Consider the following 22,950-nt stretch of genomic DNA (forward strand, 5'->3'; position numbering starts at 1 on the left):
GCTTTTCTCCAAGTCTGTCTTCACTGTCAGCCGGGAGCGGTGGCTCACGCCTGTAATCCCAATCCCAGCACACTGCGAGGCTGAGGTGGGCGGATCACCCGAGGTCAGGAGTTTGAGACTAGCCTGGACAACATGGTGAAATCCTGTCTACTAAAAAATGCAAAAATTAGCCGGGTGCAGTGGCACACGCCGGGAGATTGAGGCACAAGAATCACTTGAACCCGGGAGGCGGAGGTTGCAGTGAGCCAGGACTGCACCACTGTACTCCAGCCTGGGGTGACAGAACAAGACTCTGTCTCAAAAAAAAGAAAGAAAAAAGACTTCACTGTCCTTTCTGCCTTCTCCAGATGTCCCAGAAACCCCAGCCATGCAGCTGGAGGCCTGAGCCCCCAGCCCTGCTCACCGCGTTACAGGCGCCAGCTCGCTCCACCCGGGACAGGGCCTGCAGGTCGGTGTCAAACACGTTCATCTTCTCCACCAGGCACGTCAGAGCTGTCTCCGTGGCCTCTCCCACCTTCTCGTACACACTCTTGGCCTGGCGAGGACCCAGGGGATAGGGAGTGAGGAACAGGCAGCCTCCAGCCTGTGCCCCCAGCCTCACTCACTCCTTGCCCCGAAGCTGCCTTTGCTGAAGTTCTGTGTAATCTCCTTTACACAGGTCTGTGAGCCCTTCCGAGCCTGGCTGCCCTGCGGTTGGGGTGGTGTCTGACACTGACATTCAGCCCCCCACCCTGGCATTGATCGCCACACACCTTCCCTGCCCTCCGCCTGCATCTCCGTCCACTTCCTGTCAGCCTCCTTCACCGGTTTCTGCTGTCTGGGCCTGCTCCCGCCCTCCCACCTGCCCTCCCTGGGGCCCTTTGCTGAGCCCCAAGCCCACATGTCCAGCTGCCTGCTGAACCTTGTTCCCTGGGGACCCTTCAGGCCACCCCTCCCGCTCTCTGTATTTGCCACTCCAGTGGCAGCCCCAGCCAACAGAGCCACCAGGAGCCACCCCGGCCTCCTCCCTCTCTCTTCCACCTAACCAGTCACCAAGTCCCAGGATTTTCAGCTCCTAAATATCTCTGACCCGTGCCTTCTCCCCTCTCCCCGAGGCTTCAGCCAGGGCTCCGCCCGCATCTCTCTAGCCTGAATGACCACACAGGCCTCCCTGACTTCAGTCCTCTCCTGTCTGTCTGTCCTCCACACGGAAGCCTCGGTGATCTTCTGTAAATGCACACATCTGACCATGTCACTGTCTTGCTCAGAACTCTTCGGTGGTGCTCTACTGCCCTCAGCTTGGCCTCGGACTAGGTCTGGCCAAGGACCTTCCCTTGGGCAGATGCCTGCTGCATGCCCATTCCACTGCCCCAGCCACGTGAACGGCAGTCAACGCCTAAGTCGCAGGAGGCTTTAACTGAATGTGGGCCTTTTGTGGGCTGTGCCTTCTGCTTTAAACATTTTCTTAGTCCTGTTCCCCAAATCTTTTTCCTCCACAGGTTTCCCCAGCCCTTCAGCCCCTTCCATGGTAGTCCCCCACAGCCCAAGAGCTCTGGGGGAGGGTTCTGAAGCCTGTCTGAGGAAAGGGAGGGGCGGCAGAGAGTGGTGGGCAGGGGTAACCGTGTTCCCTGGGTGTGGCACTTCCAGGGTGCAAGGGCTGCCAACCCTGGGAGCTTTGAGGCTGGGAAAAGGGTCTGTCCTGGTGGCCTGCATACTAGGGAGGTCATGAAAGGGGGTGGGGCCCACCTCATTGTAGTCCAGCGCCGAGTCGTTGCACAGGGCGCAGATGGTCGCCAGCTCCACCAGCCCATCGAACTGGCCACAGCGCACAGGCAGATTCCCCTGCCGCCTGTGGGGCCAGGGCGGTCACCACGAGGACCTCGGCCCCGCCCCCGGGAGGGGCTCCGCCCCTGGCCCCGCCCCCGGAGGGGCTCCGCCTCCTGGCCCCGCCCCCAGGGGCCTCCCATGGACACCTCGGCCCCGCCCCCAGGCCGCCCTCCCGCCAATCCCCTGGCCCCGCACTCACACTTCGCCCTCGGGGGTATACGTGGTACCCGAGATGGTGAACTCGTGCAAAAGGCAGGAGCCCGCATCGGCCTCGGCTACCACGAACATCTGGGGAGCAAAGGGGCGTGCTTAGGCGGGCGAGGTCGCCTCCCTCCTCCCTGGGCGGCTAGATTGAATAAAGCCCGACCCCAGGGTGGGGTCCTGCAGGCCCCCTGCCCCACCAAGAGCCAAACCAGCCTGGCCGTCCGCCCCACCAGGAGGGAAATAGAACGCAGGGTCCAGGCTGAGGCAGGGACTGTCTGCTCTGCCAGGTGTGTCCCGCTCTGGTTTGTCCAAATGTCCTGGACTTCTGAGGGATTTATGGCAGATTCTTCAATGCTGTGGGGGCAGCTGCCAGCTTGAGAGAGCCCTGAGCTAGGCAGAAAGCCTGAGTCCTTGCCCATCTCACTGTGTAACCCCTGGCCAAGTAGCTGAGCCTCAGTTTCTCCACTAGTAACATGGGAACCGCCCCCTCCTTTGCCTTCAAGGAAATGAGTTCCTGGCCTTCAAGGGAGATGTCCCCAGAGAGTGAGTCCCTGCCCCAGGGCCTGATGGGTCACCCAGTCCCCACCTGTGCACCTCAGGGACAGGGGGGCTTACCTGGCCCAGGATGTCTATTTCTTTGCCTGTTCAGCCAGCTCTGCTGGGGAGACAGTTCTCGCTTCCTGGACATGGCCTCGCTGCACATTCTCAAGCAAATGGCCAGCCCAGTGCCCAGTAGATACATAATAAGTGTCCTTTCCTTCCCACTCTCCTCCCTACTCCTGGGGGTAGTCACCCAGCAAGCACAGCCCAGCATCCAGCACGTAAGGCCTCTACAACTTCCCCACCCTGCACTTTTAAAATGTTTGTTATTAGCTGGGCACGGTGGCTTATGCCTGTAATCCCAGCACTTTGGGAGACCGAGGTGGGTGGATCACGAGGCAGGTGCATCATGAGGTCAAGCTTGATCGAGACCATCCTGGCCAACATGGTGAAACCCCGTCTCTACTAAAAATACAAAAATTAGCCAGGCGTGGTGATGTGTGCCTGTAATCTTAGCTACTCGGGAGGCTGAGGCAGAATTGCTTGAACCCAGAAGGCAGAGGTTGCAGTGAGCTGAGATCGTGTCATTGCACTCCAGCCTGGGCGACAGAGTGAGACTCCATCTCAAAAAAAGAAAAATCTTTATTAGGGCACAGGGCTGTAATCCCTGCACTTTGGGAGGCCGAGACAGGTGGATCACTTGAGGTCACGAGTTACAGACCAGCCTGGCCAACATGGTGAAACCCCATCTCTACTAAAATACAAAAATTAGCTGGGTGTGGTGGCACATGCCTGTAGTCCCAGATACTTGGGAGGCTGAGGCAGGAGAATCGCTTGAACCCGGGAGGCAGAGGTTGCAGTGAGTTCAGATCATGCCACTGCACTCCAGCCTAGACAACAGAGTGAGAGTCTGCCTCAAAAAAAAAAAAAAAAAAAAAATGCTCATTCTTAGTCAAGAAACACTCTGTTTAAATAAAATCCTATAAGGGCTTTTAGCAGGACAGTAAAGGTTGCCAGCACCCCTCCCCAAAAGCAGCCTTTGATGGGCTCCTAGAAGGCCTTAGGGTCTCAGAATACAGAGCCTGGGTTACCAAGCCCAGTGGGCAGATATGAAAACAGCGGTGACAGAGAGGCACTGCGGGCCTGGGAAGGGTGGGGAACCCATAGCCTTCACCATCTCCCCACTCACCCATCTGCTGGGCCAGGAGGAGCCTTCTGCCCCATGGACCTGCTGAAGTCGCAGCCAGAATCCCTTGGCCATGTGGGCGGCGGGCCCAGGATGTGGGAACAAGTGCCAGGGAATGAATAATTCCTGCCCCGGCCCTTCCCGGGTTACCGGAGCTGGCTTATCTGGTGACAGGTGTTGACTGCACAGAGCCATGATGGGGCAGGATGGAACCCGGGTCCAGGTCCAGCTTGATTCCTATGCCAAGGCTGAGCTTGAGCCTCTCCTTTGTCCTTTACGTTTACCTAGCAGGCCTCACACAGCCAGGCTTCCAATGAGGAGACTGAGGTTAACAGACTGTCAGCAACCTGGCCAGGGCCCCACAGTGCCACACAGGCCTCAGTGACATGAGGCTACCCAGGCATGATTTGCTATAGCCTCCCTGTCATCTCATGAAAACCTAGACCTGCTCTGGGCCAAGGGACAGCCCACAGGTTCTCTCCTCCATCCCTCACTGAAAAGGAGGTGGGGGAGAGACCCAGAGAGGTAGCCCAGCCCGCTTAGCAATGCACAGCAACATCAAGCTGGCCGTCACTCACCCGGCAGACAGACATCTGATTGGTGGTGAGCGTGCCCGTCTTGTCGGAGCAGATGACCGAGGTGCAGCCCAGGGTCTCCACAGAGGGCAGGCTTCTCACGATGGCGTTCTTGCGTGCCATGCGCCTCGTGCCCAGTGCCAGGCACGTAGTGATGACGGCCGGGAGGCCCTCGGGGATGGCCGCCACAGCCAGGGCCACGGCGATCTTGAAGTAGTAGACAGCGCCGCGCAGCCAGGAGCCACCATGGGCCGGGTCAGCGAAGTGGCCGATGTTGATGACCCACACGGCCACGCAGATCACAGAGATGGCATGGGACAGCTGCCGCCCAAACTCATCCAGCTTGCGCTGCAGCGGCGTCCGCTCGGGCTCCACCGCCGCCATCTGGCTCCGGATCTTGCCCAGCTCCGTGTGCAGGCCGGTGGCCACGGCCACACCCACTGCTTTGCCCGAGGCGATATTGGTGCCCTGGCCGAAGGAAAGACAAGGAAAAAGCTGCTCAGCAGCCAAGCCGGACCCCTGACTCCCTCAAGCCGGAGTAAGGCACTTCTTCTACCCGGCTTTCCTTTTCTCCATGTTGCTAGTGCGTCCAGACTTCTGTCGCTAGGTATGCATTGGCTCCCTGCTGCCTTCCCATGACAGTGTCAGCTCTAAGAAGGCAGGGATTGGGTTCATCGCCGTATCCCCAGTGCCTAGCATGGGGCCGGGCACAGAGGAGGCACGGGGGCTGATACCGATAATATAATGGACCAGCGCAGCACAAGCATCCGTCCCGCAAAATGTGATTCATAATGAAAACAACCACTATAGCCACACAGGAGCACAGCCGACTACGAACTCAATAAACAGCCCATTAATATTTACTGAAAAATCCACAAAACCTGAGCCTCAGCTCATCCATTTCCAACGCTCCAGTAAAATCCTCAATTCCTAGCAGAAGGGACAGCCAGCCTTGTGGCTTGGTGTCCTCTTCTGTAAAGTGATCCAGCAGAGGCCCCAGATAGTTTTTCTGAGGAGGCTGAGAACTCGGTACCCCTTCAAAAGCATATGCTGTTGAGGCTGGCAAGAGGGCAGGCCCCAGCCTTTCTTCTGTCTTAACCGATGCAGCTCTAGTCCCCAACATGCGGGGCCCAGCCAGACAACCTTCCTCCAAAGCTTCTTTTTATTATTACTTTAGAAAATTTTTTTTGTTTAATTTTGAATTTTAGTAGAAATGAGGTCTCACTATGTTGCTCAGGCTAGTCTCAAACTCCTGAGCTCAAGTGATCCTCCTGCCTTGGCCTCCCAAAGTGCTGGGATGATAGGCATGAGCTACCAGGCCCGTCCCCTCCAAAGCTTCTTAGTGACAGCTGCTGATACTGGAGCAATGGCTGTCACCATTGCTCCCCATGCCAAGGCAAGTGCCAGGGAATAGAAGCCTGTCCAAGGCTTCCCTGCAGTTAGGTAGGCCCCTCTCAAGAAGAGTTCTGGGCTGGGCGTGGTGGCTCACACCTGTAATCCCAGCACTTTGGGAGGCCAAGGCGGGTGGATCACCTGAGGTCAGGAGTTAGGGACCAGCCAGGCCAACATGGCGAAACCCTGTCTCTACTAAAACACAAACATTAGCTAGGCATGGTGGCATGTGCTTGTAATCCCAGCTGCTTGGGATGCTGAGGCAGAAGAATGGCTTGAACCCGGGAGGCAGAGGTTGCAGTGAGCCAAGATTGTGCCACTGCACTCCAGCCTGGGCGACAGAGCGAGACTCTGTCTCAAAAAAAAAAAAAAAGTTGGCCGGGCACGGTGGCTCACGCCTGTAATCCCAGAACTTTGGGAGGCTGAGGCGGGCGGATCACAAGGTCAGAAAATCGAGACCATCCTGGCTAACACGGTGAAACCCCGTCTCTACTAAAAATACAAAAAAATTAGCCGGGCGTGGTGGCGGGTGCCTGTAGTCCCAGCTACTTGGGAGGCTAAGGCAGGAGAATGGCGTGAACCCGGGAGGCAGAGCTTGCAGTGAGCGGAGATCGCGCCACTGCCCTCCAGCCTGGACAACACAGCAAGACTCCATCTCAAAAAAAAAAAGTTATGGGTGAGTTTCACTTTCTTCATTCCTCTTCCCTCAGGAAGTTTTCTATCCCCTTATAACTTGTGGCCTGGGCCATTGTCTGACTGGCCTGACCCTTCCTTGTGGCCCCAAATGCTCCTTGCTGGCCTCAGGCTATTGCTGGGCAGCTGTGAGTATCACTTGCTAACTTTCTCTGAGGCCACGGAGGCAGGTCTCTCCCCCGAAAGCTGAACCCATCGCTCTCTCTGAGAAGAGCCGGGCATCATGCCTTGTGGGTCAGTTTTCCTATCAGAGAATGGACTATGCCCACCATCCTCCACCACTTTGGCAGACCTCTTTCCACTAGAGCATTTCTATTGAGTGATTACAGGGGGTCTCTGCCCCTCTCCAGGAGAAGGCAAGGTCTCCCAGCAAAAATCCAGGATGTTGGAGTTTGTCCCAGCTCTGCCACTCACTGGCTGTGTGACCTTCGGCAACTTACTTAATCTCTCTGTGCTTGTTTCCTTGCTGGAAAATATTGATAACAAGCATAACAAGAGTACTTACTTCAAAGATTTGGTGTAAAGATTAAATAAGCTAATATGTGTAAAGGGCTTAGAACAGTGCCAGGCACACAGCCCCCAGTAAACATGAGCTATTATTACTATAAATTTGCATGTATTGTCAAGAATTGATGAGGTTCTTCCCCATAGGACTTTAGTTGATTAATCTTAATGTTGGGCCGGGTGCAGTGGCTCATGCCTATAATCCTAGCACTTTGGGAGGCCAAGGCGGGCGGACCACTTGAGGTCAGGAGTTTGAGACCAGCCTGGTGAACATGGTGAAACCCTGTTGCTACTAAAAATACAAAAATTAGCCAGGTGTGGTGGCAGGTGCCTGGAGTCCCAGCTACTTGGGAAGCTGAGGCACAAGAGTAGCTTGAACCTGGGGGGTGGGGGTTGCAGTGACCCGAGATTGTACCACTGCATTCCAGCCCGGGCAACAGGGCCAGAAAAAACAAATCTTTTTTTTTTTTTTTTTTTGAGACAGAGTTTTTGCTCTTGTCACCCAGGCTGGAGTACAGTGGCGTGATCTTGGCTCACCGCAACCTCCACCTCCCGGGTTCAAGCGATTCTCCTGCCTCAGCCTCCCAAGTTGCTGGGATTACAGGCACGCATCACCACACCCAGCTAACTTGTTGTATTTTTAGTAGAGACAGGGCTTCGCCATGTTGGCCAGGCTGGTCTCGAACTCCTGACCTGAAGTGATCCACCTACCTCAGCCTCCCAAAGTGCTGGGATTACAGGCATAATAATCTTAATGTTGTTATTTTTATCATTGTCTGGGCAAAGGCCTCAGACATTTGAGGGACTTACAGAAAACAGCATGTTCTTCTTGTCCTGGTTCACAGCTCTGGGGTCTGAGATGGCCTCTGTGTGCTTGGTCACGGACACAGATTCACCTGGTCATGGAATCAGAGATGAGAAGCCCCACATGAAGACACACCCATCCCGTGGCCCCACCCCATGGTCCCATCCCGTGGTCCCACCCCGTGGTCCCATCCCGTGGTCCCGGTCCACTAGGTCCCAGCCTCCCGGCAGGGGGGCCTCACCCGTCAGGATGGACTGGTCCACTCGCAGCGTGGTGGACTTGATCTCGATGAGGCGGAGATCAGCAGGCACTTTGTCCCCCACTGTGCGGGGAGAATGACTTGGCTGAGAGTGGCTTTGGGCACCACCAGCTGGGAAAAGCCAGAAGGATTCCCAGGACCCAAGGCTGGGGCTGGGCGTCGAGTGCCTGAGCTGTGATCGCTCTGGTGGACCCCTGTCCCTCTGGCCCACAGTCTCATCTGTCCAACAGGGTTTTGGCCAAAGGGCTTTGGAGGGATCTGACGGCCACGCCCTCTGTGCATACAGCCAGAATGATGGTGGCACAGACAGGGATGGCGCTTCCAGGCCCACATAATAAAAGGAGGCCCCTATGGGAGGCTGAGGCAGGAGGATTCCTTGAACCTGGGAGGCGGGAGGTTGCAGTGAACCGAGATTGCGCCACTGCATTCTGGTCTGGGCAACAGAGCAGGACTCCATCTCAAAAATAAAATAAAATAAAAATAAAATAAAATAAGAAGAGGAGGCCCCTGGCATACCCGCCACTTCTACAATGTCCCCTGGGACGATGTCCCGGGCACGGATCCTCTGCACGCCCTTGCGGTCCGAGCGGATCACCTTGCCCATCTCAGGCTCATACTCCTTCAGGGCCTCGATGGCACTTTCGGCGTTGCGTTCCTGCAGAACAGAAGGCAGGCAGGCGGTCTGCCCTGCTGCCCCCGGCAGGCCGCCCCCTTGGAGTGACTCCCCTGGGGCCTGGGATGGAGCTAGAAGCAGAAGGGTCTGCAGGATGCCAGCACCAGGTGGAGGGCACTCCTAGTGGCTGGGAGACCCCCGGCCCAGTCCCACCCCCAGTGCCTCCCACCTGCCACACGCCCACAATGGCATTGGCCACGAGGATCAGCATGATGACCAGGGGCTCCACGAAGGCGGTCGTGGTCTCCTCGCCCTCCTCGAACCAGGCCAGGACCTGCAAGATCACAGCTGGTGAGCTCAGGCCCTGCTGCTGGCCAAGATCTGCTCTTCTTTTCCTTGGCACCCCGGATCTCCTGTCTGCTCCCCTGCTTTGCGGAGATAGCACTGGGGAGCCCTTGGCTTGGAGAGGGCCACTCCTCTGAGAAGGCCTTGGCATAGGATGCCCACCCCACAGGAGTGACCACCCCACCCAGGCCAACCTTCAAGGCTGTGGGGCAGTGGGACGGGTGCCTGCCCAGGCCTTACTGTCTGCCTGGAGCAGAGCATCTCAGTGTAGTCCCCAGACCAGCAGCAGCAGCGGCTGGGAACTTGTAAGAAATGTTGATCTCAGGGCCTCTCCCAGACCTCCTGAATCACAAATTCTGGGGTGGAGCCCAGTCATCTGTGTGTCAGCAAGCCTACGGATTCTTTTGAGACAGAGTCTTGCTCTGTTGCCCAGGCTGGAGTGCAGTGGCTCGATCTTGGCTTACAGCAACCTTCGCTTCCCAGGTTCAAGCAATTCTTGAGCCTCAGCCTCCTGGGTAGATAGGATTATAGGCGTCCATCACTATGCCTGGCTAATCTTTTTATATTTTAGTAGAGACGGGGTTTCACCATGTTGCCCAGGCTGAATTCCTGAGCTCACCCGCCTCGGCCTCCCAAAGTGCTAGGATTACAGGTGTGAGCCACCGCAGCCAGCCAAGCCCAGGTGATTCTGATGCACACATCCAAAGCCCACTAGGCAGCGAAGTATCACTGGGAATGGAGGAAGAGCAAGGAGAAGCAGCCAAGAGGAGGCTGCAGGAGGTTCAGACCCCAGAGTCCTTGTGGGGGGCACTGGGACCCACGAAAGGGGCTCCGGCAGCAGCACTCAGGCAGGGGCAATGTGCCCCCCAGGGGCATTTGGCAATGTCCGAAGACATTTTTATTTTTTTGAGACAGGGTCTTGCTCTGTTGCACAGGCTGGAGTGCAGTGGTGTGATCACGGCTCACTGCAGCTCCGGCCTCCCGGGCCCAAGCGATTGATTCTCCTGCCTCAGCCTCCAGAGTGGCTGGGACTATAGGCCTGCACCACCACACCGGCTAAATTGTTTTTGTATTTTTTGTAGAGACAGATTCTCCCTGTGTTGCCCAGGCTGGTCTCAAACTCCTTGGCTCAAGTGATTTTACTGCCTCGGCATCCCACAGTGCTGGGATTTCAGTCATGAGATGCTAGGTCCGGCTGTCTAAAGACCTTTTTGACGGTCACAGCTGGGAGGTGCTACTGGCATCTGGTAGGTAGGGTCCAGGGATGCTGCTAAACACCCTACAGTGGGAAGCCCCCACCCCACCCCGACAAAGAATGACCTGGTCTAAACTGTCAGTAGTGCTGAAGGAGAGACAGCCTAGGCTACAGCAGGGCGGGGCAGGGGGCGGATGTGAGTTGGAGAGCTCGCTGAGAGCCAGAGGATAAGATGGATTGGAGGGGTCAGGTGGAAGCTGGGGGCCCAGTATAGGGGCCATGAGGGTTCAGGCAAGGGAGGCTGAATTCTGAGTAGGGCAGGGCCAGGGAAGGCCAGAGAGCAGGCCCAGGGTGTGGAGAACAGGGCCAGGCTCCAGGGCCTCAGAGCACTGCCCAGCCTGGCTCTCCCTCCAGGGTTACCCACTCCCACAGGATGGCAGGCAGGGCCCCACTTACAAAGGAGACAAGGGCGGCCAGCAGCAGGATGCGCACCAGGAGGTCCTCAAACTGTTCCAGCACCAGCTCCCACAGGGACTTCCCTGGGAACAGGAGTCATGCATGAGGCTGGGCCCCCACCACTGACCCTTCCCACTTGGAGCTAGGATGGCCTCGGAAACCTCCCATTCTCGCCCTGCACTCGGAAGAGGGAGGACCCAGATCCCTGAGAGGCTCAGGTGGGCGATCCTGGGGAGCTCAGCAAGGCCTCACTCAGCGGGGAGGGGGGAGTCACGACCTGACGGTGAAGGACCCAGGGATGCTGCCCCGCGGCCTAGCGGTCCATCACGGTGCCAGCCTCACCTTCCTCAGTCGGGAGCTCTGCAGGATCCAGGCAGCCACGGGAGCCATGAGGAGACAAAAGAGGAGTGGGTCACGCAGGGGGCCTCGGAGGAATCTGGCAGCGCCTGCCCACCGTGCCCGCCCAGACCCCCACCACGGACTGGATGTATCCCCCAGGGCTCTGAGGTCACAGGATAAATGGTTTGGACCCAAATGCGTCCACCCCTCTACCCTCCCCCCACTCAGATTGAGGAAGATCTAGGGTGACTTGGCTCATCTTGGGATGAGATCGGAGCCAAGAGGGTCCTTCCAGCCCCTCCGGTCCAGCCCCTCTCTGCCCCATTTCACAGAGGGGAAACTGAGGCCTAGAAAAGAGACACTTCCCCCACCCAGGTCACACAGAGAGCGGGCTGTTCTCACGGCTCCCCTGCGTAGCCCTTCCTTAGATGGCCGCATAGTCCTGTTGAGCATCTGCCATCCCCGCAGCAAGGCAGCCCCTCCCTCAAACAGAGAACACTGGCTCAGGCGTCTTCCGCTCACCAGGCCTCTGACATCCCTGCTCCCCTGCGACCAGCTGGACAAGGTCTGCAGCTGGGCCGGCCTGCTGAGCCCCACCGCACAGCGGGGCTCCCCCTGGACAGGACCCTAGCAGCCAGCACCCTGCAGTTAGGATCCCTCCCACAGTGCAGTCCCCCGAGGCCCTGCACTCCAGGTGAGTTCAGTGAAGACCCCCCAGCCCCACCCCACATACCCAGTTTCCCCCACCCCCCAACACAACATGGTGAAGAACATTGTTTCCAAACTCCAACAGCACCCGCCTCACTTTAGGGGCTTTTTTTTTTGAGACAGAGTCTCGCTCTGTCGTCTAGGCTGGAGCACAGTGGTGCGATCTTGGCTCACTGCAACCCCCACCTCCCAGGTTCAAGCAATTCTCCTGCCTCAGCCTCCCGAGTAGCTGGGATTACAGGCACGCGGCACCACTCCCGGCTGATTTTTGTATTTTTAGTAGAAACGGGGTTTCACTGTGTTGGCCAGGTGGTCTCGAACTCCTACCTTTGTGATCTGCCCACCTCGGCCTCCCAAAGTGCTGGGATGACAGGCGTGAGCCACCACGCCCCAGCCTAGGTGCTGATTTTTATCTCCAACATTTCCCGAAGCACCTTTCATATCAAGCAGAGCTGGGTGCCTCAGGCCCCTGACATCTTGAATCATTCCTGCAGCCTAAAGGGGAGGCTGCAGAGAGTTCCAGCCCCTCCACTTCACAGAGCGGGGCTTGAAGGATCACGGTGGAGGCGTGGCTTGAGCAAAGCCACACAATGAGTGAGTGGGTCTGTGTGGGGAAGAGAGGGGCGGGAGCCGGGCTCTGGAGGATGGGCTTGGAGAAGCTCCCCCTTCCCAGGCCACAGTCTAACCGAGCCCTGCCTTCTCCTGTCCCTTGCCACTCATAGGATGTCTCCGGACATCTGCGGCATCTCCCCGAAGCTCGTTAGCCGTGCGGAATCTGAGGCCCCGGCCCTGGCTGGCTCTCTTCCACCTCCTCCTTCCTGACACTGGAAACAGGGCCTCGCGTCGGTCCACCTGTTTTTAGCCTGCAGGCATTTCTTTCCTATGGGAGCCCTCTCCCTGGACCACCTGTTTGGAAGCTTTAGGGTCTGCACCTGGCAGCTGAACCCTGGGGAGTATCAAGCAGCCCACTGGACTGCAGGAATCCAGGAGGAAAATATATAGCCTAAAAATACACTTTCTAGCATTTTCTCCAAAGTCCTATTTTCGGCAGTGGCTGACATTTTCCGTGGAAAATGTAATCTCCAGTGTCCTGCGTCGAGATTAAAATCAAACAGACTTTTTCCTTGTGATCTATTTAGCTGAGGCGAACAGGAAAGGCGGGGGGCGGGCCAGGCCTGGTTTCTGGGCCAATTCGCCAATGGAACAGTGTGCTTTAGAGGACACCCCAGCCATGCCCCAGCCTCAAATCAGGACAGTGCTAACCTCACGGTGTGCACGGGTAGGCTTGTGCCGGGCGCTACCCGGGAGATGCCTGTAACCCTCACCTTTCTTTATTCTGGGCAAGGGCGAGGCCTGGGATTGGGAAGCGTGTCGTGGGGTACACGTGCCAGCTCCGGTCCCTGTACTTCCTCACAGAGGTCCCCACGATGCCTCCTGCCTGCCTCGGCTGGTCCCTCAAGTCCTCCTTTCTCTCTCTCTTGTTTTTGTTTTTTTTTTTTTTTGAGAAGCAGTCTTGCTCTGTCGCCCAGGCTGGAGTGCAGTGGTGCGATCTTAGCACACTGCAAGCTCCGCCTCCCAGGTTCAAGCGATTTTCCTGCCTCAGCCTCCCAGGTAGCTGGAATTACAGGTGCCCGCCACCACGCCCAGCTAATTTTTGTATTTTCAGTAGAGGCGGGGTTTCAGCATGTTGGCCAGCCTGGTCTCAAACTCCCGACCTCAGGTGATCCGCCCACCTCAGCCTTCCAAAGTGCTGGGATTACAGGTGTGAGCCACAGCAGCTGGCTCAGTTCTCCTTTCTCTACCTGTCGACCTGGGTCATCTCCCCTTCTGCTCTCTGACCCACCCTGACCCAGGACCCACTCTTTGGTGCTCATGATGCTGTTCCCCAAATATTTCTGGTCCTCCCCACCTTGTGGGCATAGTAGGAAGGCACTGCCCGGCCCCCGTGTGACTTTTGAGAAGAAGAAGGTGTATTCCTGCCAGGTTGGAGCATTGACTTCTGGTGGGGGGCTTTTTAGGAGGTCACTGTCCAGTAGAATGTCCTGTGATAGCAGAAGTATCCTCCATCTGTGCTGGCCAGGACCGGAGCCACTAGCCACAGGCAGCTGGTGCGCCCCTGGACTGTGACTAATTTCAAATTTTACTTTAATTTTCATGCATTTAAATGTAAATAGCCAAGCGGTTGGAGCTCTTTGACACTCTCCTACAGCAGCCAGCAGCCTGTGAGATGGTGTCTGCTCCATCGACCGGGGTCACAGAGTGAGGAAGGCACAGAGCCCTCAGTGACCAGTCTGCTGCCAGCACTCAAGAGGCGTGAGAAAGGAACCTCTGGTCCTTCAAGCTGCCGAGATTCCGAGGCGATGGCTGCAGTAACCAAGCTGAACCTGACTGATAGCCCCCTCCGCCCAGACCTGGCTTCCTCCGCAAAGCCCCCTCTCACCCCACCCCGCTGAGGAGGCCTGACCTGCCCCTGAGCACAGCTCTGGTCCTGCCCACACAGCCGGCTCCTTGTGGGGCATTTGGGAGGTGAGGTACACACACCCACCTTGAAGGCCTGCTGTGATGATGATCATCATCATTACTATTAACAGCCACATTTACCAAGCACCTGCCAAGCAATGCCCCAGGTGCCTTCCCGCATTATCTGCAGAGAACAAATGGGAAGACGCTGGGGACTCAGCTAAGCACGTGAGGTGCTTAGCAGCGGTCATAGCAGCAGCAGCTGGTGGTGTGCGCCAGACGCGCTGCCAACTCCCTGTGTGCCTTATTCTCTGATCCTCAAACAAGCTGGGAAGGAAGATGCCATTGTTACACCCATTTTACAGAGTACACAACAGAGAGGTTGAGTGACTAGTTCTCTGTCACACAGCGGGGGAGGCCGGGAAGGGTTTTGAGCTCAGGCAGTCTGGCTCTCCATGCCCTGCTGTGGGCCTCCTGCGCTAATTCTTAGGCTGTCCTGCCTTCCCTCCTCCACGCTCTTTACCACCCACCCAAGGTCATCTGAAAACCTTGGTGTCCCATGTCCTGGTTGCTGGGCTGGATGTCCTCATCCCACCAGTCGGTGTGCCCCTCTGTAGAGAACCCAGGATTTTTGGACAAATCCTCCTGTCCAAAAGGCGCTGCTGGCCTCCCTCATGGGGTTTTAGGGGCCTGCGAGGCTCTGCCTGCTCAGGCCTGGTCTGCTTCTAAATTCAACCCTGAAGGACCCAATTCTCCCCTTGCATGAGTGAGCCCCAGGGTGATGGAGGGAGCCCAGGGCTGGGAGATGCCCCACTCCAGGCGTTCCTGGACGACGCTGGCTCCTTCCTTGCTCTCTCCAAGGCTGCATGTTGGGGTCTGAGACAGTTCCCCTTGAAATGGCGGCCTTGGGCCTCTTGCAGTGCCAGATGTCCCATCTGTTAAATGAGAGAGTGCCCTGGCTCTGCCCACTCTCACGGCTATCCGCTGGGCTGCAGGGGGCAGAGACAGGACTGGGGGGGTGCCGCTCCCTCTGAGAGCCACAGTGGGGCTGGCCACTATTCTCATCTGAGCCTCTGCCACGGTGACCCCTGCCTGGCCCATGTTGCCCAACTGAGAGGGCCTGTGTTCATGGAGGCCCAGCGTGCAGGCCTGGGAGTCAGCCTGCAGTCCTGGGACAAAAGGGAGGTGATCAGAGAAGCTTTGTGGCTTAGATCAAGGAATCTGGTCCAGAGGGCTCAAGTTCAAATCCTGCTCTATCTCACAGTACTTCTGTGGCCACAGGCCAGTTACCTCATCCCCTGTGTCTGTTTCTCCATCTGCAAAAAGAGGGTGATAATGGTAAGTACCTCACAAGGATGCTGGGAAGATTGAACGGCGTGCACAAAGCACGTGGAATTCAGAGCACACAGTGAACACGCTCCAGCCATAATCACTTGCTAGAATATAAGCTCTAGGGCAGCAAGATTTTTTTTTTTTTTTTTTTTGAGATGGAGTCTCGCTCTGTCGCCCAGGCTGGAGTGCAGTGGCCGGATCTCAGCTCACTGCAAGCTCCGCCTCCCGGGTTTACGCCATTCTCCTGCCTCAGCCTCCCGAGTAGCTGGGACTACAGGCGCCCGCCATCTCGCCTGGCTAGTTTTTTGTATTTTTTAGTAGAGACGGGGTTTCACCGTGTAGGCCAGGATGGTCTCGATCTCCTGACCTCGTGATCCACCCGTCTCGGCCTCCCAAAGTGCTGGGATTACAGGCGTGAGCCACCGCGCCCGGCCGGGCAGCAAGATTTTGTTAAGTGCAGCGTCTCCAGCACCCAGAGCAGCTCCTGGAGCATAACTCAGTAAACATATGTGACGAATGACTGACCCTGCCTGTCCTGTTCATACAGCTTCAGTGGCTGTCTTTGGCCTACAGAATAAAGACCAACCTTAGCATGGCCTTCAGGGCCTTCCTGGATCTGCCCCCACCTGCCCTTCCAGGGTCATGTCTGTATCCCGAATATACATCTGTCCCTCCGTTAGCCAAGCCTCAGGATCGCCACCCCTGTTTTTTAGTTTATCTGTAATTCACAAATCATAATTGTATACATTTATAGGGTCCAGCATGATGTGTTGATAACCCCATTTTGCCAAACCTTCTCCTCCTCATATATATATAAAACAATATATATATAACTATATATATAACAATATATATAACTATATATATATATAACTATATATATATATTGTTTTTTGTTGTTGTTGTTTTTGTTTTTTTTTTCCACACGGAGTCTCATTCTGTTGCCAGGCTGGCGTGATCTCGGCTCACTGCAACCTCTGCCTCCTGGGTTCAAGTGATTCTCCCGCCTCAGCCTCCCCAGTAGCTGGGATTACAGGCACCTGCCACCACGCCAGGCTAATTTTTTATTTTTATTTTTAGTAGAGATGAGGTTTCACCATGTTGACCAGGCTGGTTTCGAACTCCTGACCTCAAGTGATCCGCCCACCTCGGCCTCCCAAAGTGCTGAGATCCCAAGATGCTAGCCACCGTGCCGGGCCTTCCTCCTCCAACATTTTACTTGTGCCATTCCTTCTGTGCACAGCAGCATCCCATCTCCTCATCTGAACCCCCTTTCCAGGAAGCCCCTCCCCTACCTCATCGATGTGCCCTTCTCTGAACAGTCGCCAGTATCCCCCCGCCACACTGGAACACTTCCAGGGCGGGGCGGGACTGAGTCATCCCTGTGTTTATGCTGAGTCCTTACAACCACTGTTTACTCTGTTGCTCCGTGGTGTGAGCCCACAGTCCAGAGCCAGGGAGAAGGGGGGTAAGCGATGCCCCGGGCTGCCCCCAGGCTCCACACCCCCTGCTCCCCTCATCCCCCTTCTACTCCTTCCTTCATTGGAAACTGGTATTTCAGCTTCTAAATGTCAGCTGCAGCTGGGAGAGGCAAGCACTCACCAGGTCTTCCTCAAAGGTAAATTTACAGAGCAATTAAATCGTCACTTGCAGAGTCAGGGAGAGGCCCTGGCGAGGCAGGGCCCGCCCAGCCCACCTGGCCCTGCCTGTGTCTCCGGGGTCCACCTGGAGTGCACACCTGACCTTGCTCTGCGGGGGCCGCTGCGGGGCCTTGGGAAGCAGCTCTCCGCTCTGCAGAGGGGCCGGCGGCACCCCTGGCTTGTCCGGAGCTGGAGATGAAGGTTTGCCCAACATCTCTTCGCCCGACTGTGCTGTGGGAAAAAACAGGCCCTGCCTTAGGGTGCAAGAGGGTGAGGGGGCCCAGCTGGGCAGGCCTGATGCTGCTCCTGGGGGGGCTCCGGCTGCCCAGCAGAGGCCAGTGGGAGTGAAAACTAGGGTGAAGCACGAAAGACGTTGAGCTTCCAAAGGGCTGCAGGCAAACCACACCCTCTCAGATCCTGCACAGCCCTTATGGGATCTCAGGGTCCCAGCCGTGCTGTCCTGAGGAGCAGCAGGTCCAGGAAGGGGCAGGTCTGCCCAAGGCCACCCAGCAAGCAGGGCCACTCGGATGGATGGCTACCTCCTCCCGACACACTCCGTTCCTCTTGGCCTGGTTTCCGTGGGCTACGCATATGGGTTGCCCGAGTTTCAGCGCCAACTAGGGCCTGGAACTTATTTGAGGGCAGCAAATAAGGCCAGAGCCAAGAAGCCGCTGGCAGGAGTCTAAATCTGGACCACCTGTCCCACCTGGCAGCCCTGGGGCCAAGGCGCTCACTGCAGATGGGCCGCGTGTGGCCCAGGAAGGCAGGCTTCTGCCCGGCTCGCCAGCTCCCTTGAACAGAGACCACCCCAGGAGACCTCCTGGGATCTGCCCGACTCCCATGTCACTGGGGTCTCCAGGAAGTATAGCTACAGGCAGGACATGCCCAACACAGCCAGGTCTCTTGCCTTGGCTCCAGTCCAGCAGAGGAGATGGGCAGCCCATCTGGTGGTTCCTTACCATACAAAAAGACACCCAAAGTGACTTTAAACAGAAAGAGGCCAAGCAAACCTACGAGAGGACTCTTCCCCCAGACTGGCACAGATCAAACCGTCTGGTCCTCCCCTGCACTGGCGAGGCAGTGGACAACGAGCCGGTCACTCGGCACAACCGCACAGAGAACCAACTCTTTAGTGACAGCTAATGACCCTGAAAATATACACCCACTTAGACCCCACAGTTGCACCCCCAGGAATGCGTCCTTCAGTGATATTCACAAGTGCGTGACATGATGTGGCAACAAGAATACTCCTTGCGATACTGCGCGTCATAACAGAGGCTGCCAACACCACAAGCGTCCACCAGAATTCAGAGAAAAGCCACACGCCGAAATCCCACGCAGCCACCAGGAAGCCCCACCGTGCTCTTCCTGGCACCGGCTCCAAGAATGACTGTCAAGGTCAAAGCAGGGACAAAGAGCACTTCTCCTCCTCCTGCTTCCGTGTGGGAAAAGATCACAAGGTCACAGCTCCAGATGTGTGTATGCACGGACTGTCTTGGGAAGAAGACACAAGAAACTGGGAGGACTGGGAAGGGGTGGCTGGGGAGAGTCGGAGACTTTGCTGTGTACCTTTTGTACCTTGAAGCTGGCACTGTGCACATTTTTATTCAAAAAATAAAAAAGACGTAAAAGAAAAAGCCCCCCAAGGAAGCTGAACTCTGGGTACCTCTGGCACCTGCAAAGGTGGGCTCACAGGAGGAACTGGGGCCAGGAGCCTCCCCACTCACTCCCTGTTGGGACTTGGGGCAGATGCTGTTTTATGTGTGAGTGGAGGGGGTTCCTGGCTAGCATGCTCACTGGCTGTGCTGCTGAGGCTTCCCAGCTCTGAAGCGTCTGTCTGCAGTGAATGGGGAGGGTGGAAGGTGGGGTGGGATCCCCAGCCCCTGCCTCCCTTCCTCCCTCCCCCAGCAGAATTTGCAAGCTTCAGGACTTAAGCAAATGACTTCCTTGTGGTTTCCACACTAACGACCTTGCAGGTGCACAGCCTCCTGGGGTGGGGAGAACACACGTCTCTGGGATGTCCCTTCTACCCACAGGCCTGACCCACCCTGCCACGCAGCTGGTGGCCAAGAGCCCGCCCCAGCCTCTTCTGCGACAAGGAAGGATGACTTGGTGTCTGTGACCTCACTAAAGACTCACAAACAACCCTGGGAGATGGGTTCTATGGTAGCCTCACGTATGGAGAAGAAACCGAGGCACAGAGAGGCAAAGAGGCTGGTCCAGCATTGCACAGCTATGAAGGGGCAGGGGTAGCGTTCAAAGCCTCATCAGCCCCACTCCAGCGGCTGTGCTAGGACATCTGTGCCTCCTCCTCAAGCCACCGCAAGCGTGTGGCAGGAAGGAACAGCTGGCTTCCCTCTGCTCACCTAATGACTTCTAGAGCCCTGGAATGTCCCCCAGTCCCAATCAGTGATCTGAGAGAAGAGCCCTCTAGGGACCCATGGAGGCTGGAGGCAAAGCTGAAAAAGCTGCACCAGCGGACCCAAACTCCTAGCACAGGCACCGACACCAGGGTTCCAGAGCCTGCAGAACTTGTGACTCTCTTGTACAGATGGGGAAACTGAGGCCCAGAGAGGCGCAGGTACCCAGTGCTAGCTCCACCACCTACTGTGTGACCTCGGGCAAGTGGTTTAACCTCTGGGTGCCTCCGTTTCCTCCTGTATAAAATGGGGATGACAACAGTTCCTCTCTTACGGAGTTGTTTTGGGGAGGAAATGAGATAGTAGATGAAAAATGCTGAGAACAGTACCTGGCACATAGTAAGTGCTCAGTGAACATCAGCTTTTATTATTAATACTATCAACGCCCAGAGGATCCAGGGGAGCCCAGCAATACCTCTCCCCAACTTCTCCCATCACAGCCCAACACACATCCACCCTCTGTGCACCTACACACCACGCCAAGCCCACAGCCTTCCCCATCAGCTCACACAGGTGTGCAGTGGCCAGGGCACCCCAAGATCTCATCCAACCAAATAACCGGTGGGGAAGGCTGGGGCTCCCTCCCTCCCAGCCGGTTCCTCCTCTGCTGGACGAGTGAACACATGATGTCAGAACGGAGACAGACCTTGGCTAGGGTCATACAGGAGCAGAATTTGTGTGATTCCAGGGACAGGCCAAGGGCTGCGTCTCCAGTTTCCCTCGGCAATCAGGATTCCCAAGCTGGAGGCTATAGTAGCACAAAAGAGGTAGTGGGACCCCAGACCTGCCTGCCACAGCCCTCACCCCTAGCCCACCGAAGGGTCAGAGGCAGGCCATGCTGCCCAGCTCTCCTGCAGCAAAGCACAACCTCCCTGCCAAGTCACTAATGGGGGATATTAAATAATATTTATCTCCCCAGTTCCTCCCACAGCTCAACTAAATATAGCAACTAATTTTTTTGAAAAAGGATTTCTGCTCCAGAAAGATAATATTTATATAAGAGGTGGTTTTCATAAACCAATACAAAACCCAAAAGTCCTTTTCTGACACCTCTTCCTAATTTTCAAGCTAGCCCTGAGTAGTAGGATTCCAGGGCTAGAATACCTTCCCCTCTGGCTGGCTGGGAACCCCAAAAGGGCAAGGCTCCAAGTCCCCAAAGGATGCAGACCCTCTGAAGATGGTGAGGGCGTTTCTCCTGGGATCCCTCACATTCTGCCCCGCGCTGAGGGCATGAGCAAGGGGGTGGCAGGTCCTGCCTGGAAGGGATGTGGGGAGGGCACGTCTGTATCTTCCACCCTCATGGGACCTCCAAGGTGCCAGGCCACATCGGGACAGTACCCGGTGGCACTCAACGTGCCTTCTAGCAGAAACGAGGATCCCACACTCCTTTGAAGGAGGTGAGGACGAAATGATACCCCTCCACCCGAACAGCAAGGGCGTGAAGCCTCCCTCCCTCCCCAGAGATGGGAAAGGCCTCCCTGGCAGCTCCCTGAGGCCTTGACTCCGCCACCCCAGGAAGGTGGGTCTCCCGCCTCAGCAGTTCAAAGCCCCCACCGACTCCGCCAGCCACATCCGCTTCGGGTTGCAGAAAGAGGAAGACCTGGGGTGGGGGTGGGGGTGGGGGCCCCAAGGCTGCTGGCTGATAAGCGGCACCTTCTTGGGCGTTTCTGGAGCCCTCAGGGGAGACCCTGGGGCCAGCTGGGAGGCCGAGCCTGAGTCTCCGGCCGTCCCTCGCCCGCCGGTGTCAGCGCTGCACCTGCACGATACCGGCGGGAGAGGCGCGGCGTGCGGTGGAATACGGTCCCGGATGGGGTGGAATAACGCTTCCAGGGTGGACGGGGCCGGGGTGGAGGTGGGAAGTCCGGGAGGACCGCGCAGAGGGTGCCAGGCGTCCGGTCTCCCCAGCTGCAACCCGACCCCAGCCCCCAGCCGCCAGCCCCCAGTCCCCGCGCCCGCGAAGGTGGCCGCGCAGCCCCGCCGGGTGCCCCAGGAGCATCCGAAGAGGTTTCCGGAGCCCTCGCTTCCTGCCCGCCCAGAGCCGGGTGGGGGGGCAGGAGGGGAAACTGAGACTGCGGCGCGCGCGGCCCCCGCTCCCCGGCCCGGCCCGCGCGCTCACCGTTGGGGCCGTAGCGCTCCCGCGCGCCGGTCACCTGCGCCGCGCTCAGGCCGCCCTCGGCTGTCACCGAGAAGTGGCGCAGCACGTCGGCGGCCGGGAGCAGGTGCGCCGCCTCCATGCCTCCGCCCGGCCGTCTGCGCCGTCGGCACCGTCGAGGCCGCCTCTCCGTGGGGGGCTACAAAGCGGGGCTCGGGGGGTTCGGGCCCGGGCTGGCGCCGCGCGAGGCCATGTCCGCTCTGGGACCTTCCCCGACGGCAGTGGCGGCGGCGGCCCCGGCCCGCGCCAGGATGCTGCGCCCGGGACTCCCTCCCCGGGGCGGGGCGGCGCGGGGCCCGCCCCCCATCACACCCCTTCCGGCCGCCCTGCGCGCCTGCCGCGACCCGGGGCGCACCGTCCGGGCCCCCCGCCCGTTCTGCAGAGGGGAAACTGAGGCCGCCGGCGGGGCGCGCTCTGGGCCCCTGTTGGGAGCCGGGGGCGCTTGGCCCGGGGGTCCTGGATCCCGGTCCGTGGAGCTGCTGGGGTGGGATCTGGCCGAGAGCTGGGGCGGGCTGCGGAGCACCGGGCTCTGGGCTGCGGAGCACCCGGCTCTGGGCTGCGCGTCGCCTCCTCTGAGTTCTCCTGGGCCGGGGGCGTCCGGCTTCCCAGCTCGAATTCTGCAAAGTGGCTTCAGAGAGAACCCGAAAGCCTCTGAATAAGCGGGTTTCCCCTAGAGGAAAGCGCTGAGTGTTCTCCATATTTGGTGTTTCTGCTTTCTTTATTATACCTGATGCAAACGACGAGTTGATGGGTGCTGACGAGTTGATGGGTGCAGCACACCAACGTGGCACATGTATACCTATGCAACAAACCTGCACGTTGTGCACATGTACCCTAGAACTTAAAGTATAATAATAATAACATGAAAAAAAAAAAGAAAGTCACAAAACCAGGCTCCTTACCCTAGACTCACACCGTCACCCCAGCAGGAAATGTAACCAGGGAGCAAGGGTGGGGCTCCCCAGAGCGGCCCGAGAGGGTGGGGTGGGGGTCTCTGCCCAGGGCTCCCAGGGGACTGACCCTGGCTCAGGGAGGGGGAGAGATGGATGAGACCCAGCCCCAGCGCTCCCGGGCTCCACCCGCCCCAGGAGGGCCAGGAGAAGCGGCAGCGGGTCAAAAGAGGAAGTCGCAGGAAGGCAGAAACCACTCGCCCGGCCAAAAGGAGGAGCTAAGAGAACAACCTGATTGACGCTCCCTCCAGCTTGCCAGACCCAGACAGTCTCACCCCAGCCCCCATGTGCCTCCCCCCACGAGCTGGGCTCTGCTGTCTAGAGCTTCAGCCTCTGCCATCCACCAAGGCTGCATAGGGTCAAGAGATGCCAGGAT

The 22,950-nt window shown here is 57.6% G+C and overlaps 1 protein-coding gene across 4 annotated transcripts in view; it reads right to left on the reverse strand.

Moving 5' to 3' along the window:
• The window catches only part of ATP2A3 (ATPase sarcoplasmic/endoplasmic reticulum Ca2+ transporting 3), a 37,810-nt gene extending 15,933 nt beyond the window's left edge, over window positions 1–21,877 (reverse strand). For all 4 annotated transcript variants that reach the window (XM_025362609.1, XM_025362611.1, XM_025362610.1 and 1 more), the window contains exons 1-11: window positions 21,589–21,877; window positions 10,916–10,933; window positions 10,574–10,656; window positions 8,807–8,911; window positions 8,481–8,619; window positions 7,947–8,027; window positions 7,711–7,796; window positions 4,315–4,779; window positions 2,006–2,094; window positions 1,726–1,828; window positions 404–535 (exon numbers count right to left, since the gene is read on the reverse strand). In XM_025362609.1, coding sequence (XP_025218394.1) covers window positions 404–535; window positions 1,726–1,828; window positions 2,006–2,094; window positions 4,315–4,779; window positions 7,711–7,796; window positions 7,947–8,027; window positions 8,481–8,619; window positions 8,807–8,911; window positions 10,574–10,656; window positions 10,916–10,933; window positions 21,589–21,706 — 1,419 coding nt within the window. In that variant the 5' untranslated portion in view covers window positions 21,707–21,877. The remainder of the gene's footprint in view (window positions 1–403; window positions 536–1,725; window positions 1,829–2,005; window positions 2,095–4,314; window positions 4,780–7,710; window positions 7,797–7,946; window positions 8,028–8,480; window positions 8,620–8,806; window positions 8,912–10,573; window positions 10,657–10,915; window positions 10,934–21,588) is intronic.
• Window positions 21,878–22,950: the final 1,073 nt, after the last annotated feature.

Source organism: Theropithecus gelada, chromosome 16 (genome assembly GCF_003255815.1).
Source record: "Theropithecus gelada isolate Dixy chromosome 16, Tgel_1.0, whole genome shotgun sequence".
Taxonomy (NCBI): domain Eukaryota; kingdom Metazoa; phylum Chordata; class Mammalia; order Primates; family Cercopithecidae; genus Theropithecus; species Theropithecus gelada.